This window comes from Pygoscelis adeliae, unplaced genomic scaffold (assembly GCF_000699105.1).
Source record: "Pygoscelis adeliae isolate BGI_AS28 unplaced genomic scaffold, ASM69910v1 Scaffold797, whole genome shotgun sequence".
In the NCBI taxonomy this organism is placed as follows: Eukaryota; Metazoa; Chordata; class Aves; order Sphenisciformes; family Spheniscidae; genus Pygoscelis; species Pygoscelis adeliae.
The window spans coordinates 105,075-124,470 of record NW_008825230.1 but is presented as its reverse complement, the minus strand read 5'-3'; the positions used below and the strand labels follow the sequence as shown (position 1 = coordinate 124,470).

At 36.4% G+C, this 19,396-nt stretch overlaps 1 protein-coding gene across 1 annotated transcript in view; it reads right to left on the bottom strand.

The window, feature by feature from the left end:
- The window catches only part of PLCE1 (phospholipase C, epsilon 1), a 102,712-nt gene that overhangs the window by 43,277 nt on the left and 40,039 nt on the right, over nt 1-19,396 (bottom strand). Inside the window, exons 3-4 of the mRNA XM_009329287.1 lie at nt 16,951-17,267; nt 1,003-1,148 (exon numbers count right to left, since the gene is read on the bottom strand). Of these exons, the coding sequence (XP_009327562.1) occupies nt 1,003-1,148; nt 16,951-17,267 (463 nt within the window). The remainder of the gene's footprint in view (nt 1-1,002; nt 1,149-16,950; nt 17,268-19,396) is intronic.

Below are 19,396 nucleotides of genomic sequence, written 5' to 3'. Positions count from 1 at the left end.
CAGATGCATTAGAGATCAAATTAAGCCCTTAATTTGCTTTGCATTTTCCCTTACGACTTACATGGCTTGGAGGTTGTGCATGCATTCTGCTCAAAAAGACTTCCCCATGTCTATGAGTGTTTCAAATGTGTTTTATACACCAAAAATGTAAACAAATAGCTCAATGAGAATCCTTATTAAACCACAAAGAGCGACAATACAAACACTTTAAAGCTTTGTTACACAAACATGATATACAAGGAGGGCCAGAGGTAAGAGATGGGAAATCTGATCTTAACTCTTCCCTGTTCAGTCCAATTTGCTGCTCTCTGAACTGCCTGTGCAAAGGCACTGCCTTCCTGCTCACCCGGCTCTGTACGAATCTGCAATTCTGTAGGAAAGCTAGCAACAAACTGTCTTTAACTCCATACTCTGTCTTTCTCCTGGAGACACTGCAGGTCTGGCTATATAAGACCATGACAGCATGAGATCCCAACATCAGTCAGTGTAAGTAAATTGGAGGCGTTAAAAAAAGAGGTTTAGCTGTTTGGTTGGTTTTGCTGGGGTTTTTTGTTGTATTGTGTTGGTTTGGTTTTCTTTTTACAATTTAAGACTGACCCTTTTAGAACGCTACCACAATTATGTTTCACTTGTGTTCTGGAAACTCCAATCCCAAGTTACATTAGTTTTAGTTGATTACAGATAAATCACAACTGCTTTCCCATCTTCTTTTCACATTTTAAAAATTTCTGTTTTTAAAAAAAAAAAAAAAGTATGTTTTCTAATGTAACATCGTTAGCATGTACCAGGAAAACCAACGGTGTCTCCAGAGCATTTTGGAAAAAAACGGCTTTTAGCATGCTTCATTTTTCCAAAAGGGATTACTAGAAAGTCACAGGGTGAGATGATGTGATTTAGCCACGGATTTCTGTTTAGTCCATTGTTCTCCAGAGACATCTGCTTAACAGAAGCTGCAGTGTAATCTCCCATTAAAAAGCCATTTAAAAAAAGAGTTGCCAGTACCTTAGTCCTGCCAGAAATTCCATTACAGCATTGTAGTTGCCCATATTCCAGCAGCATTTTGCCACATGTACTAAATATGAGAAGACTTCTCGTTTCTCCTCCATAGAACCTGCAGTTAGGATCAGCCAGGTAACCCACAAGCTCACCTTGTAAAAGAAAATGGACAGCACAGTCAGTCAAAGCAATGTCACTTGGAGCGTTCATGCATACTTGATGGATAATGTGGGGTTTTTTTGTTTCCTTCCGTCAGGAGGGTATAAGTAGGATTTTGACTGATACACTTGCAGCCAAATCATGTACGATTTGCAATCACACCTTACACACAAGACATACTCATGTTACAACAGTTAAACCATTAACTACTCTAGAAATACTTATATTAAACAAAAACCTACTGTATCTTAATATGAGATATTCTGAATATGCATTCAGGCCACGGAAAAAAATGGACAGCTTAAGGTAACACTGATTTCTAAAGCTGCCAGAGAGATCTGCAGTGTCAATTCTCATTAACATAGCTTACAAATCTCAGCCTCACACTGAACAACCCTTGTTCTTACCACATGGATAGTGAAAATTGATAAATTGGAATTTTTATTTTTGCTTAATTTCACAAAACTGGTAGTTGTATTTAATGTACAAATTTGCTAATTCCTATATGCACTGAACATTTAAAATAATTCACATTATCTATCTGCAAGATCACAAATGAAGTAAAGAAAAAAAACCCCACCTTCCTAAGTGTGACCATACTACCAACTTCTGTTCGGTGATTAATTAATGCCAGAATCAGAAATTAACTTAGTACATTATTCTGTTTGTATTTAAACAAATAAAAATCAAACCTTCATTTTATCAGTGTGCAGAATTTCTTTCCAGTTTATGTTCCCACAACATCCATAAAAAGTAGCTATATTTCACATGGAAACCTAATTTAAACCAACTGTTCCTTTTTACAATATGATTCCCTAGGGGCTTGATTTTTGTCATTGTGTAAACACTTAGGAAGCAATAAACGTGATTTGTTTACTGACACTGAGTTCCATTCTTTGGTCCTGAAGGATTCAAGTGTTTACAGACAATACCAGTGTGAGAAGAGGCTTATAAAAATTAGAAAATGTTAGTTCACCCCTCAGGGGGCACAGACTTTTATTTAAAAAAAACAAGCATGAGAAATAAAATCTAAATGCATTAGTACTAACAGGAAAAAAAATCCACTAAAAATATATAGGGCTTCCATTTAGGCAAGTCTATACAGACACAGTGTTCTGAGCCTCTCACTCCTGAGGGAGCACAGTCAAAGACTATGAGAAACCTAAGTTACTCTCTAATCTTTCTGATGCCCAAATCAATCAAGAACAACAAATCAGACATGCGCAGATGAGAAGATAAGCCGTAGCTCCAATATAAGCAATGTATATGTGTGTACAACAAAAAAAAACAAAAAAAAAACAAAACACATTTTTAAGACTGAAGAAATGAAGTTATAAAATCATTCTGTCTTTCATGCGGTGAGGACATCCTCGGGAGTGCATACCACAGGGATCAGGATGCTCCAATGGGACGTGAGGATCAGGGGACAACGGACCCGTTAAGAAACAGTGTTCCACCTCATCAAACGGCTTGGGTATGGAATTACTGTTTCAGTAATCACTGTATGTTTTTATAACTAACATGTAAGAAGAGAAAAGAGGAGGAGCAGACAACAGGTACAGAGCTTTCAACAAAGGTAGAACAAGTACCAGAGTCCAACATCGTACATGCAAACATGCTCAAGAAGCTTTCCCAAACACAGCCTTAATGCACTGTTGCTGTAGAGGCCACAATACAAAAATAAATAAACTATTTATATTGGCTGCTCTATACAAGATATCTAATCGCTGCACCGGCTCTGAATGAGAACTTGAATTTAGCTGAAATTTTATTTGAAGTGCTCAATTGGTTATTCCTAAAATGTAAAAACTGAATCAACAAAGAAGTGCATACCTGAAGAGCATGAAGGTATGGAAAAATACAAAAAACCCAAGAGCACTGCATGACACAGTGTCGTGGTTTAACCTCAGTCGGCAACAGGGTCAAACAGGGTAACACAGGGGTCAAACGAGGGCAAAAACAGAATAAAAGGTAATAAATTGAATGCATAAAAATATCAGGAACTGTGAAACAAAACAGTTAAATCTGTGATTCAAGGTTGGCATAGATTTGTTTGTGTATGCTGGAATAAAATTACATATTGGTTTTGGATATTATTCCCATTTTCCAGAAATGGCTCTGTTAGGGAATGCAAAAGCTAAGCATGCAATCTCACAAAAAAATTAATATTTGGTATGAAATACCAAGTGTGGTAATGACAGTTTGATTAATATGCGTTTGAACATTTTAAAGAATAATATAATGTTAAACAGTTCTGTTTTAATCTAAGGTAGTAAAAATGTAATGGTCAGGAGAAAACAGTATCAAAAATGATAAAGAATATCGAAAAAGGCAATTGAATTCAGACTCCCCACTAAGAAGCAACCTTGAAACTAGGACAGTCACTTGTTGAAATTTTATTTAATGGAGAGTTTAGGACTGCTATAAACAGTTACGATGAACTCTTACAAACACTCTGTACAAGCAAACAAAAAATGATAAAGGTCAGCATGAACAAGCCTTTGCAGCCTCGAGACGGCATATGTATACGTAAGAGCAAAATAAGGGTGCAAAAGGCAGTAGTGTCCCATGAAGTTTATGCTCACTCCTCTTGCAGGACAAGAATAGACTTACAGAAAGAGTAGAAAACATTTTAAAAATCTTTCACTAAACAAGAAGGAAAAATAAATTGTCTGAATCTCTAAATTTTAAAACAGAATGGGCAAAGGCAGATATAATGGATTGGGCAGAATCAGGGGACAGAACAGGGCATCTAAAGATACAACCCCCTCCTGAAAAATACCGAACATGCCTGCCTTAGAAACGTCAGTATTTTCGTATTTCCTGGAGATCAGGAAAAGTGTGAGGAGCAGGCTGGGATACTTCAGCCAGATGCAGATAACGGGAAATTTCATTCATATCGTTTTAAGTGTTGATGAACTTAGGAACGAAACAGAATTGCTCCTCTACATATGCTACAGACTGTTTCGACTTACGGTTCTTTTATGTCATATCTAGCAGTAGCAAGGAGCTACAAATTGACCTTTCTGGTGGTTCTGAATAGCATCAGGTCTCCATAAAGTTTTTCTATGAATTATTCAGAGACTGTTGGTTGATTAATCTGAATGCATCATGCAGCCCCCAGAAAGGGAGATTATGGGCTTCTCAAGCAGCATAATAGCCTGGTACCCCAAAACTGATTTCTTGGAAGGTTTCATCAGTCTGAGACTAGAACAGGGATGATTAAAACGCAACAGTACTGTCAGAAAGGAGGTAGCACAGGAAAAGAGCTGTGAACAAAGGCTGCCTCTTTCATTCAGTGAGGTTATTGCCGAGTCTTGTGCCTAACATCTGCAAAACTTTTCCACCCCTAGCTTTTTTAGTGAAGACAGCTAGAAAGGGAGGAGAATTCAGTCAGATAACAGAGCTGAGGGGGCATTTCTCCAAAATTAAATGTGGTCCTAGAGCCCAGCTAGGAAACAAACACAGAATTAAAAAGCAGTTATCCACTTAAAATGCCAGGGGGGATTTTTCTCAAAGAGGGAGATCTGGTTGAATCAATAGGCTTTAAAGGAACAGAAAATCAAAGCTGAACTTCTATTGACTGAGGTTACTTCCCAGCTCTGAACTCCCTGAAGATTTTATTCTGCCCAGGCACATTGAATTGATGGACCCAAGAATTTTATCACGAAGAACAATACTCTAAAGCTTTTAAATAAACGCATACCGAAACAGCTTGGGTATGGCATTAATTTGAGATGATTATTCATAATGGCCATAGCTAAAATGAACAATGTGGAAACAACACTGAAATGCAGGTAAATTGAAAGGTCTGCAATCTTCAGGAAACATCATGTATGACAGCTTAGGGGAAACTTAAGAATATTAATTAAAACATACACTCATTAAACAACACTCAGTAAACATACTCATGAATTTCGTGATTCATTGATAAATATATGAACAGTCCAGAGTACATCCTCAAAGGAATGCCTCCATAGGAATCACCAACACTCTCAAATCACTGTATAGCTGCCACTGGATCCCCAAAATACCTGATAATGCATATACTACATTTTTGCTGCCTGGGATGCATAAAGCTTCCTCTGCACAGATGGTGTTCAAGAAATAACAAATTTTTCAAGATCTTCATTCAAATGAAAGTTCAGAATTGGGATTCCTCAGATGTTGTCTGTGCACGCCTGAGCTAGATGCACCTCACACAGAAGAAAAGCAGAGAACAACTCTGTGTATGTACATACTTCTTGGTGACTATGGAAATCAGCTGGAAGCTGAATTGAAAACCCCGGGTTTTGCATTTTGGCAAGCAAGTAGCACAGACAGTATTCTGGAGTGGCACAGTTTCTCTGTCACTAAAGCCAGGTATGACCTCTACCTCCAGGAGGGGGTTTCCAGCAGGGTGAACAGAGCAAAAGGAGGCTCCATCCTGGCCAGAAGCGGGCACTGACTTCTGAACAATTCTGCCAGCTGGATACAGAATGTCACCTCCTCTTCCAGCAGCCGATTCCTGGATGGCTTGCAGAGAGATGGCATCACACCTGAGGAGCACCTAACCCGAGGATGAAGTACCATCAGGTAGCCAGCTGCCTAGTTATCAGGCTGCCACTACAGCAGCGTGAGGGCTTTGCCACTCTGGCAATGCCTGAACTAGCCAGCTCCGGGACCAGAGACAGCACACCCAGCCAAAAGAGTGAACAGTGCCTTGCCAAGAAGATCAAAATACATTGCGAGTATTCCTCAGAATGAGCAGTAACACTTTTTGGACCCAATTTTTGTGTTAGATATCACTTGAACATCAGATCAGAATCTACGTATCAACATATTAGTCATTATTTCCTTAGTTTACTTTTTTTCACACTTGACTTACATAGTTCTGTTTACGTAACTCATTTTAAACTCCCTTCAGAACAGAAATCACCACAGCAAACCTATAATTAGATTTCCGCTGCACTGCTGATGAGTCTGAAAAGTATGAGAAAATGTATCCTGGCTTCATTACTATAATCCACATGATTGCAAGACAGAAGAAAAGTCATAAATTGAAGCACTATCCACTCAAACAAGTTGATAATAATATCCGTCTTTTCATGCAGATGGATAAAAATGAGTGTCCTTCAGGATTACTGCATACTAATAGTAAGTAGTAAACAAACAAAATCAAATCAAATAGATACTTAGTTAAGATCTAAATATTTTCTGGTGACCTAATACAGAGAAGCACTGACAACACTGTGCCAAATTAATTTCAGATATATTGTAAAGTAGCCTCATTTGGACATTTTCAGAGGTACAGGAGCCTCCTTCAAATCTGAGTCTGAGCACACAGGATCTGCATCAGAAGTCCGGGCAATGCAAATTGTAGCTGAGCAATGATCTCAAGCACAGTAGTACATAAAAATCTGTATAGTTTTAGCTTTTTGAAATTATCTTTTTATATCACCTGTTTTAACTGCACTAAAATCTATTCTTTTCAATAACCTTTTTTTTTTTAAAGATTTTTAGGCTTATCTTACTTTGATCAAAGTTTTCAAATAAATTCAAGTTAGATATTGCTAATGCATTTGGGAAAGGCATATTGTAACAGTGTTAATCTTCAAACATACTGTGAATATTTTCAAATCAGTGACTGAGTCTCATTCATGTTTCAACTTACTTAACTTGGAATTTTTCACAACTGTATCAATGAGAGACCATTTAGGATAGACAAACCTTCCTTTTTCAGGACATCACGTTCCCAGAAGGTTTCTGTTCTGATTTTCAGAATTCCCTTTTCATTTGTATTTTTTTAAAAGGGCAATTAAATAGACAGAAAGTGAACTGTCAGAATTAATAGTAGGAATATATATTTTTTTAAACTTATAGCATTTTATTAACAAAAAAAAACCCCACCCTAAACTTTTAAACGTGGGAAATCTGTATCAATCATTCCAAAAATAATATGAGCCTATGTTTTTGATTACCTAATCACTGAACTACCACTGATTTACAGTCATGTCTATATGCCCGCAAAAATCTCCCGATTTGTCAGGGGCAGGATATAGCTTATTACTGACGCTCAGCTGCTTTTACTAATATAATATGAAGGACGTAAAAGAGGCACCCATGATCAAACTTGATCCTCAAGGTATGGCACATGACCTTAAAGTCCTTACAAGTGTAAACTACAGGACTGTTAACCATTTGCTCGACGGGAATCCTGCTCCATGCAGTACACAGGACGGAAGCATGTGTAATGAGTGTTGAATTATTAACTGTATCCCTAAATTTGCCATGGATTTACTTTACTCCTTTTCTTCTTTTAGTCTTCTAATACTCACGATTATAATAATTCATATATATATAAATATTTATTATCCTTTATATAGCTGCTAGACAATGTATTCTGCGATTTTTTTTAGTAGGAATTCATTTATCGTTTATCTTTTATCAGAATGGAAATGCAGAGGTGGCATCGAGGAAGGAAACTATTAAGAATCTCCACCTGCGAAGCCCAGGGTTTTGTCATTTGTACTGCTTTACATTCATTTCCCCAGCTCTTAGGTTTATAAGGCTTTTACGGCAATTCCCAAGCTACATACCTCAGTGGGTGATGCTACATGGAAGAAATTATGTCTTCTATTTTTATATTACATTTTTTAGGAACTTCATAATACTTGAGAGATGCAGCTTTCGGAAGTGAAATTAGCAAACGCAGCTGCCTACCTGAAGTTTAACATTTACCATTGCTAGCAAGTAAAATAAAATCTTTTGGCTTACCACAAAGTAAGATTACAGTACATACCTTCTCTAGCACCTAACATATAAAAATTAGCCATGGATATCTTTCTATAATAAACTGTAGCTGATTTAACAACTGCCTACACTGGAGCAAGAAAGCAAGCAATTGTAATACTGACGAAACAAAGTATGTGTATAAGAAGCCTCTGAATACAACAGAAGTTGACTTTTCAGGTATCCAAAGAATGAGTATGACAATCTGTAACCCATTTAACCAAGCCATTCTAGTTTTAATGATTTTTTTTTAAATAAAATCAAGACATTTAAGTAAAATCTGAAGAGCATGAAAAATCCATGTAAAACAATAACCCTCATCAGATATCATGCAGTACTCATGGCAAAAGGGAAAAACACATTATCTTGTTTAAAAGCACAATTCTTAGTATATCGGTGTACTCCAATTTCTCCCTCTTAAAAAAAAATTAAATCCACCTTTCACGGACGTTACAAAGCCTTTCCACAAAGTAAAAGTGTTGTTGAGGGATATTATTCTTATAAAACTGTAAGGAGCAGACTCATATGTATGAGACTTTTTAAAACACTAGCAGTGTGCAGCATTAGCACTGACAGCTGGCTACCATGAGTTCCTTTGCATTGCTAACTGTGCACAAACCCCTCAGTGCATACTGATGAATATAAGGAGCACAGTATAGAACACAGAATTGGTTTATTTTACATGGGTTTCACTAAAGTTTCATTATTAACATTTTTGGGCTTTTGGTATAATATGCAACATAATTTTTTAAATCTGAGTTTTTAAAATTGCATATCTTATGAACAGATGGTTCACTTTACATGCTTGAGTGAAATTATATAACCTTACAAAGAACATTTACCGTTTTAAATCTGATTAAACACTATTCCAAACAAGGACTGGAAACAGTCTGATATTTGTACAAACACAATCTTTTTTAAAGTATCATGCAAACCCATTTAGCCATTGCAAAAAAATGCTGAACTAAGAGACAGAACGCAATATTTATTTACATTCCATTATTTCAGTAAAATGATATGTCTCTGTTTTGCTAGTGAGGGTTTACATTTGTGTTTTGAATGAACAATGAAAAAATTTACAAATTTAAACCATTAAAAATAAAACTATCATTATCAATTAATGCCCTAAATAGCCATATTTTTAATTAACTTTACTGAATGTAAGAATGACTTAGTGAATGATGAAACCACCCCAGTAGCAGTGCTATACTGGAGTAGTTCAAACATTTTTACCTTCTTTGCTTATTTTTTGGCAATTCAATCCTTCCAAAAAATCACCTTATGTACTGAACTTCTTATTTTGCATTTTCAGTTCCACAGTGGGACTACATTCAGACAGCTGTTTGAATGATCTTTCAATCTGGTGCAACTTTCAATCTAAGACATCACAATTGCTTTGTACGCATACCTCAGCGTGGAAAATTAAATGCTTCATTTTGGTTTACGTTTTTATTGCTTTTCTGTTATTTGAAGCTGTGGCCAGAAAGATCAAGTTACAAGAGACTCTTTTCATGTTTATATAAAGCAATGCTTGAAATTATTTAAAATGTTTACATAAACATAAATGTTTACAACATGTACATTTATCTTGTTTTTCTGTGGTTGCTTTGCTGGCGAGAGGCAGAAGAGTGGCTGGGAGTAAAAACCATAAACATGCAAGAGTCTGGCAGGGTAAAGATACAGAAAAAGAACAGGTGCCCAGGAAGACTGTGGCATACCATAAAGGTATGATACCGAGTAAGGACCACATGGCACTCGAGGTAAAGCAGCAGGGCGAACTCATAATAGCATACAGGAATCAGAGAAAAGAACTAAATGAAGAAAAAGCATGTTGTTACAGTTCTCAGGGTCTTAAAACACACTTAGGTACCATTTTCCGAATCTCTTCCCAGCTACCAGGGCTCTGCTAACTCTGCAGAATCTCCTTAATAGTTTCCTCCCACCGTTTTTATACATCCATGAAAACTAAACTTCTGGTAGTCAGTGCTCAATCAGAGCAGAAAAATGTATTACTACTACTATTATTACTATTATTATTATGTGCACAGTCTTAGAGAATCCAAAAGCCAATAGTTTTGCAAAGCTAGATGTTACTATATTTCACTCTCTTCCTCCCACGCTAGCCACTAATTCAGAATCAGGTTTTAATTACATTCAGTAACAGGAAAGAATATCTGGCTTTAGCTTGATCCACTGCCTTGCTCTTACAAGACTCTATGATCAATTTGGTATTATTAGAAGCAAATGAAATATCCACTGTGTCTCGCTGATGAGTACATGTTGTGCCCAAGTCTCCACTATCACATAACTACAGTTTTAATCAAACTTTTAAAGACTTTATTTATAGTTGGTGATACTGAATGCGTGTAGCCCAAAATCTTCATGATAAATAAATACGGAATAGCAAAATACCTTCTAATTAATTGAGTACATGTGGCACAGGCTACAAAATAGCTCTAAATTCTTCTAGCACAGTAAAAAAAAAAGCTAAAAAGCTAAAACATTTAAGAATATTTGGAATATCTACAGGTGGATTTGCTTCTTCCACTCCTGTAAATCTGAATTAATTACTGAATCAAAGTTACATGTTAGAAACTGGCACATATAACAGACCCATGTTTTTTTCTCAAATACATCTGGCTTAGCAATATATTTATCCTTATTTATATAGGGATACTATGCATCCTTAAAAATATACAGAAAGATTCTTCTCCACCTGAAAAAGATTTAAAGAGATATTAATTCCTATATTGCAACACTTCCAGGTTTGGAGCTATATGTTTTCTAAAAATACAGAAAAAGTCCATTGTTTTAAAGAAGGCTTCCCTTACTGTCTTCCGGCAATAAAAACAGAATTGGAACAAACAGAATATTCTACCAAACTTATTTCATAAAAGGCTTATTTAGTCACCTGCTGTTGAAAATTTGAACCAAATGCATTCAGAGTATCTGAAAAAAGTTTTCTTCAAAACATTTCTAAAGAAGTAACAGAACTACTGATACTAACAGGTAAGGAAACAGACAACCCATAGGAACAAGATGTATAACAAAGAGAATTTCAGATCAAATAGGTTAAAGGGACAGAAATGTCATTCCCTTTCTTTGAGACCATTTGAAACCTCAGGCTGTTGCAAGAAGAAAGTGAGAGACAGGATCCACCCATTCTAGTGCCCAATTTTCCTACAATACATTTAGTAAAAAACAAAATTACTTGCCACATTTTCAGTTTCTCCTTTAAATGTCTTCTGAAATATTACAAAGAATTTTTGTTAAGTTTTCTATACAGTACGAAGACAAGAGGTCAAAACACAGAAATTTTATGACAGCTGAGATTACAATCTGCCATCCTAGAAAATTAAGATGACCACTGGATCAATGAAAGTTTAGGAACATATCGGGGGTCTAAAAGCATAGCAGTTGAACTTTTTAATTTGACTTCTCCTTGGACTTTGTATATTTGTTAAGTCTGATCTAAACTTCAGGATGAAGGAACAACTGAAAAAAGCTGCCTTTTAATCACAATATTATAAAAGAACATTTCTGATAAACAAAGCTTCAATTTCAGCCACATTTAGATGCCTAAGATAGTGCATGCACTGCCTAGAAGACCTGTAGATGCAAGTGAACACGATATAAATTTCTCTCCTTTTTTCTGGATCCAACAAAATTCCTTGTTTGGTTTTCAGTGTTTGATGTCACACTATTATATTACTCCAACAAAGTGATTGATTGGATCTGTTCTTTACACAGTAATTAGCACCTTGCTAACTGCAGAACACCAGGATGCATTTCTTCTTAAGCAGACAAACCTATTTATTTATTTTCATTAATTCTGAAATATGTGTATTTCAAACCCATTAGGAGCATGGTGTCATTTCTCTCAGTTCTGTTCTCCTCCTCATTAAATACCTGATAGTTATTATGTAGTAATCTATATTCTTTCTGCAGTGTAGTATGTAATCATAGTGATTCAGCAATACCTTTTGTCTGCATCTCTCATCCTTCTGTGGTTATCCATCATTTTTAACTTTTCCTTTTTCAATTCTACTGCATCTACTCCACATGTTGAAAAGTCCTCTAATTCTTTGATTATTTTTTAATTTAACTTTAGTTTTATGAACTATTTCTTAAACAGCAGTGACCAGGCTTTCTATAGCAGCATTATAGAAGTTATTTAAACTTCAGTGGCAATCTCCACCATGACTATCATCTTTCTATAGTACCTCTAGGGAAGCAAAGCCTGAAAAAACTTATGTATGTAAATATTACAAATCTTTAGTGACTGGGCTATATGTCATATGAACCTCTATCTGTCTGAAAACTCCATCAGTAAATCCTGCAGACAAACTGCAACATTAGCAGATTATAAGATTCTTATTTTCCTGTGAATATTTTATTTCTCTGTGAATTTCTGTACAGACTTGAGAGCTGGAATGACCCAAAACTTTTAAAATACAAATGAAATAAAATCTGAGAACATATTCCATCCCATTTTGTGGGATTCAAGCAAATCATTCATGACTGACCTTTCTCACAACATATTTTTGAAACAAGTCATTGGGTGTTCAAGCTCCTTGTCATGGCAGCCACCTTGATGAACACAGCAGAGAATAAACTGATACTTGGAAACCAACGACAAGAAAAGACACAGGGAAATACATAATGCCTGAATCCCCTCTAGTAACTGTATGTCAGGTCTAAGCCATAACCATGCTCTCTTCAACAAAGGCAGTTTCTGTTTCCCAGTCTCAGCAGCACAGGATTTGCCAGTTGCATGTTTGTGCTACTATTTGTGGAGTGCTTGACAGTAGCTTTAATCCATGCTATCCATCTTTCATGTCTCTATACTACTTACACTACTACAATTTTTTTCCCTATCATTCTTGACAGTGAAAAGAAAAAACGTATACATGAAGAGGATCTAGGGTGCTATAATTTCCATCTTCTGTGAATATTAATAAAGGTAATTCATGTCTCCAATCTTCATTGTTTATTTTTTGAAGATCTTCATATATCAGAAACAAAAGCCACTCAGTTATTAGTTTCATCCAGTATCTGTGACAAATAAAGGCATCTCCAGCTGCAGTAGAGTTCTTTATTGTACCCCTGAATTTAAGGTCAAAGCACTCACTAAAGCCACGCAAAACAGGGCAAGGTGAGCAGTTACCACAGTTCCCAGAGGTAAACGAATTGTGCCTCTTCCATAATATAGAGGGCTCAGTCCACTGACACCCCGAGCAGACACCCACAGTATGACAACTATGTTCAGATTGTTGCAGGTTAAAAACAAATTGTGTGGCCCTTCAGGCAAGGTGTAAGCAGGCTGTGGAAACCTTGCCACAAAGACAGTAACAAAGGAGCTCTCCTAAACGTTTAAGTTGGTTACCTTGCCTTTAAAGCAGGACTAGAGCTCCTATTAAAAAAAAAATAAAAATAAAAAAAAAATCAGGCAAGGCTCACAAATTAAATTTCTACCACCTCTCACCATGTTTTTGCATCGTCACTCAGTAACACTAAGATACTGGTTTATGTCTGGCTGGCCAAAAGCCTATTCAACCTTCGTCAAAGAATGGGCTCACACATCCCACTTCAATGCAAAGTCCTTCTGGCCTGAGGCACAACCACGACTTTTCTCCTTGCGTTTTAAGTTACCTGTGGTGCAGATTTCTCACTATATGCTTCTTAACTTGGTTTCTGAATTTTTTTTAATCCTTTTTACACTTTTCAGCTCCTCGCATCAGGGTCACAACACTGTGATCTCAGAACAAGAGTATCTGACAAAAATGTATTTCCATTGTCATACTAAGAGACCCAATAATTTCCAGAAATCTTGCAAGACTCTCAAGATGTTAAAACAAGCTACAGATACAATGAAACACTGAAGCTGGCAAAAGCTCCAGCTACTGTCATCCTGCCTTTCTACAGAAAAAAAATTTTAGGAAGTGTTCCTGATGCATCATCAGCATTAATGTGATCACTGAATCACTTCTGGTACTTTAAGTCAAAACACCTTACCCAGGTAATACAGCAAAAGAAAATGCACATTACAGGCTTCATCCAGTGTTAGACAGTATGCCCACTATTACGCTTTTCCACAAACGAGAAATTGAGTAGGAAAAATAACAACAGTTATTTATTGCACATTCAGCCGTGTTACTTGTCTTCAAGTACCAATTCTACCTACTGCAGAGGGCAACTGATTTCTGATTCACTTCTGCAATTCTCCATAGACCATTTCCATGCCAAATGCTGAAGGCTGACCACTCACCGTTAAGTGCTTTCTCCTGTGTAAGTCCTTCCTATACCTTTTATATATCTATACCTCCATTGAGGTCTAAATACTGTAATTCGTATTAAGCAACACTAACCAATAGTAAATAGAAAGGTTTAATCAATTATAAGAACATATTCATACTCTATGTATCTCGCCAGTAACGATATTTAAATCATTCACATCTAGAAAACAACAGTCTTGTAACAGCAAACATATTTAAAGTATAAGGGAACCATGTGATGTTTCCCAATATCTACTGCTTGATCTTGCGCTCTGCAGTCAATGGGAGTTTGCAACTTCAGTCATGAACGGGGGGTTTCTGGGAGTTACTGGAACTTAAACAGTAAATACTACTAGTAAAATTTACCTCAGTAAGACCAAATTTTTCCCCTCCTTTTCACTTAAACTCACTTTTTAAAAGATATTTTAATAATTTGAAAATATTTTAATCTTCATTATTTTTAGTTATTATTTTCTAATACTCCTGCAGCCCTCATTCAGTCTAAGCTTCCATGAAAATGTCAGTATTTCTTCTATTAAATAAAGAAGTTCCTTTGTGTAACAAATCAGCAGTTATTGACTGTCATTTTAAACAAGTATTATAAAGTGTTCCTCATTAATATGTAGTAAGTGTCAGAAAAATTACTAAAAAGCATATTGCCTCATGAAAAATCTTCTGTGTACTATAATTGCCCATTTAACAGAATAATGACATGAAATGATTTTTTTTCCCATTATGTATCAGAAGCCTGTCATCCTAAAAGTCATTCTGGCTCCCACATTATAAATACACTTCAGTATTTCTACGGGCAATGCCAAAAAAAATCAGCAAGTGCTCACTGACTTTTGCCAACAAAAGCATGACTCTTTGCACAAGAATTTTCTTGCCATTTATAAACAAAGACATTCTGAAAGTTCATGCTTGTGATTGGCTGTGGCAACTGATATACTCCACCATAAGATAAAGCAGATAGCAAAACAGTGATTTATTACAAGCAGTAAATATTGTACAATAACTCCATTTAAACGTATAACATCTATGTTTAAAAAAAGTTATTCCAGATTATACTTAAAATAATCCATTGCACTAAATATATTATCTATGCACCAGATATTCAGGAGTTAATTCAAATTATATGAAAAATTATCCTGTAGCATTACCAAACAAGTAATGTTAGACTACAAAAATTGCAAAGTCACAAACCTCTAACACTAAAAGTAATGTTGACTATTTTACCAAAAGGCAACTTTAATGTTAAAATTCTCATTGATATGGAACACTCTCAGTCATTTCTGACACCACCTTGCTCTTCAATCCTGTGCCTGTTCAGTGCCAGAACACATGACGGTCAACCTAATTTGTACAGCTAACCGCAAAATGTCCTAACAAACTGCTCTGGCATTGTGCCTCACCAGGTCATACCAGAGCTTGACAACTTCACCTTTTTCCCCACTGCCCTCTCTGTGGTGATCACCGTAAGAGAAACACCACAGGAAGGAGGACCCTGGCTGGGTCAGGAGCTAGATTCCCGTCCAGCTCTGCACCAGCCACAGTACCTTCCTGAATACAGTAACTAGAGCTAATTTAAACAATTTTGAGGCTCTGCCTAAAGACCAAATACCATTGTTGCAACTTTTATTCCTGTTCCCATAACAGAATTAGGTGAGAGAAGCCAACATATTTACACTATTTTAGTTCCTAAATCTCAACAACATGCAAGAAACAGGAACGCTTTGAAACATGCTAAATATTCAGTCACTGATTCTTATTTGCCCAGGAAGCGGGAAGTTCACTGTGGGTTAATACATATTCTGCTCTATCTACTTAATTTTGTGCTGTCTTTTTGATACCTGCACAATTTTCATCTCTTATTAAAGCATAAGAATGCAGTGGATAACAAACTAAAAGAGCGTAAGTCAAGACTATCTTCATTTTATTCCACTTCTATGAATCTAGAAACTGCTAACATTGCATATGGTTCACACAAAAAAGGGAAGAAAGAAATGGTTCCATTTTTCTGCAGCTAAAAGCTGAGGTTTTATTTAGGGGTTTCTTTGTTTGTTTTGTTCTGGGTTGGGTTTTTGGGGTGGATTTTTTCTACAGTTTTCTCAATCCTTGATCAATTTTCTATTAAACTCAGAAGATCAGAGTTCTGATCAAGAAGATCAGAAGATCACCTTACTAAAAATAATGTAAAATCTTAGTAGAGAACTCACAATTTGGCTTATGGAAACATGTCATAACAAATGACACTTCTTTGTATAACAACATTCAACACACGGTGATTAAATAAATAAATAAATAGTGAAGATTAGTGTAGTTATACAGAACACAGAAACTTCTAGTTTATAATACTTCTGTGCTGACTCCTAAGACCATGCTTAGTCTACAAAAATCCAAAACAAATAAATAAAACTCCAGCTCCTGAACAAAATAATAAACTGACTGAAAGTATACCCCATACTGTCATTACAAAGACAAAGAAATACAAGTCTGTAATTTTTTTCTTCCTGTTTACTTTATAACATGCAAGAATAACTTAGGTTGCAGTTTTCCAAACTCACTGAGCAAATCGGTCACATAACTCCTATTAAATTCAGTGGAAGTTATTTAGCTAAATCCCCTGGTCAACTTATGTTTTAAAAATTTGTCATTACAGCTAAATTCAGCTCTGAGAGATAAAGGAAATCACTAACCCAAATATCAAGTAATAACCCTTATGAAAAGTAACTTAAAAGTTTTGTCTTACCTCATTAAACCTTGTCACAAGATCTTCTACAGCATTATGTTCACCATTTGGGGAAGAAAGAATAGTAGCAGATATGGAAGCTTTAATAGATGGCAGCTTGCTTTGACATTCACCATTACCCAAATCCCTGGTTAAAAAGCAGAGGTAGTCAATGGGTAAGACTTTCCGGTAGAGCTCCTGCTCCTGCTCGGTCAGAATGCTGGCAACCTCCTCTGGGAACTGGATGAGGTGTTGCAGTTCGATCAGCTCTTTGCTGATACCAGCCACGTTGGAGGGAAGGACGCTGGAGCCAGCCATAGATGTACACGCTTGACGTTCTAAAACAAAACAAATAAAAAATTTATTAGGTTTTGCCTTTAACTCTTAGACTGGGCTGTGTAAAAGCAAGACAACTTGTTCTTTTTGTTCTGTTAAACTGTTCATTCATTTATTCAGCAGTACACTATATCCTAACTACTTTATATTTAAACAACCTAATATGTTCTTTTAGTTGGGGTCTTTCTGCATATCTCTATACCTGGTATTAGCTAGATACCTGGTAACTGGGGCTTCTGAGATTGTTAAGCTACGTGGCAAAACGTGCTTGCTTCCTGACTTATCCAAACGCCCGCTTCAGTCACCTGCAGTCTTGTCAAAACTTCAAATAAAAGGATCATCTGGGCAGGGTGTGGCTCTGTTTTGCCTCCATATTAGAGTCCACGGTACAAAGGGGTTTGAGGCCTTGACTGGGGCATCGGGGCTCTACTGCCACAAGAAATAATGTATAATGATCACGTAAAACCCATGGGGGTCAGCATTTTTCTTCATATTTCTTTCGCTATAAGATACAATTTATCCGAGCTCACTGCGTTGTGAAGCTAATTGTCCAAAGTTACAAAACATTTTTCATTCCTCTGGGAAAATGCATATATTTGGGAGTATGCATGTTTCATCCATTATTATAAAACATTCACGGTAGTTTTATAATATCCTAGCAGTGATGTCCCCTGAAAAATAAAACTTTTCCTAAGAAGGAAGAAGCCAAGCTTTGTAAGACCATGTGGGAAGCCTGAAACATCAACATAATGATTCCAAAACAGTGAGTGTGAGCCTTCTGACTAGATAAGTTTAGAATGGGTTCTCTGAACAATAATTTTTCAAGAATTACTTAAACGTATAAACAATCATAGTAGTATATTCTGTACTCTTCTTCCTTCCCAGGAAAAGGAGTTCATTTTTTTGCATTGCTTCACAAAATATCTTTAGAGATTTTTTTGCACACATAATGGAGGTACACTCCAGATCTCTTTTACTTCCATTTTTCCTTCTATCAATAAACTCTCATTTCATAGAGGGAGCAAATATCCTTTCTGTTCTCAAAAAAAAAACCCCCAAGTTCATAATGACTGATTACAATTCATTCTCTTATAATAAACATAAAATATGCTACATGAGGTTTCCCTTGTTACATTCATTTTACGCAAACTCTATTATCAACCAGTGGGAAGTTAAAAAGACAGAAAATTGCCTTTTCTTAATATATTCTACTAAAAGTCAAAAGATAAATTATAAAGCCTTTGGGCTAACAGAACCTGTGAGAAATTTTCAAATACATAAAAGGCTTCTGAAAGAGCCAAAGAGTAATTGTTTCTGTAGCTAGACTGATGAGGAAAAAAGTAATGGACTTCATTTGCAACAAGCAATATCCTGGTTACATAGTGGGGAACAGGTATAACTTCAAGGATAGCGAAGTAGTGCTGTACAATATCTGCAGATGTCAAGAAATCTCTATCACTGAAACTCCTGCAAGAAAGATCGAGGGAAAAAAAGACAGTTAAGAACACCATGTTGACATGTCGATCCTGTTTTGGGCAGCAGGTGAAGCGCAGTGAGCTTCTGGGCTTCCTCTCAGTCTTGTTTGCTTTGATCCTACATGAGACTCCAATTCTGTTTTCTACTTCAATCTGTGCGGAACAATTCTGAAAGGTTTCGTAAGAAAAAGCTCTTAAAGCTCATTTGCACTTGTTCTTGACTTTGCAACAGAACATAAGCTTATGCCAAAATAAAAACAATGCAAAATGTAATGTTTGTTTTATACTACAGGAATTGTATATTTGCATAGTGCTTTGCATATATGGACCAAACTGTCACTGTCACAACCAGCATTATCTCAGAAAGAGGAGGACATGGAAGGCATGACGCAAACATCCACTACCACTCATTTGCTCCCTATAACTCACAGTGCCTCACCGATCCCCATGCACGACAGCTCTTCTCACTCAAGGACTTTCCTGGGAAATACAAGGCGCCCTGCCAGCCAGGAGAAGGCAGAGAAAGTACTGCCTGTACCAGTCTCTCCTGTGCCTCATTGCTGAAACTGAGGGTGTACAGGTTGTGTCTATGTTGTCAATTTATTTTAGATCACAAATGCACTTTTGAAGCGAATTTCCCAAACATCCTCACTTAC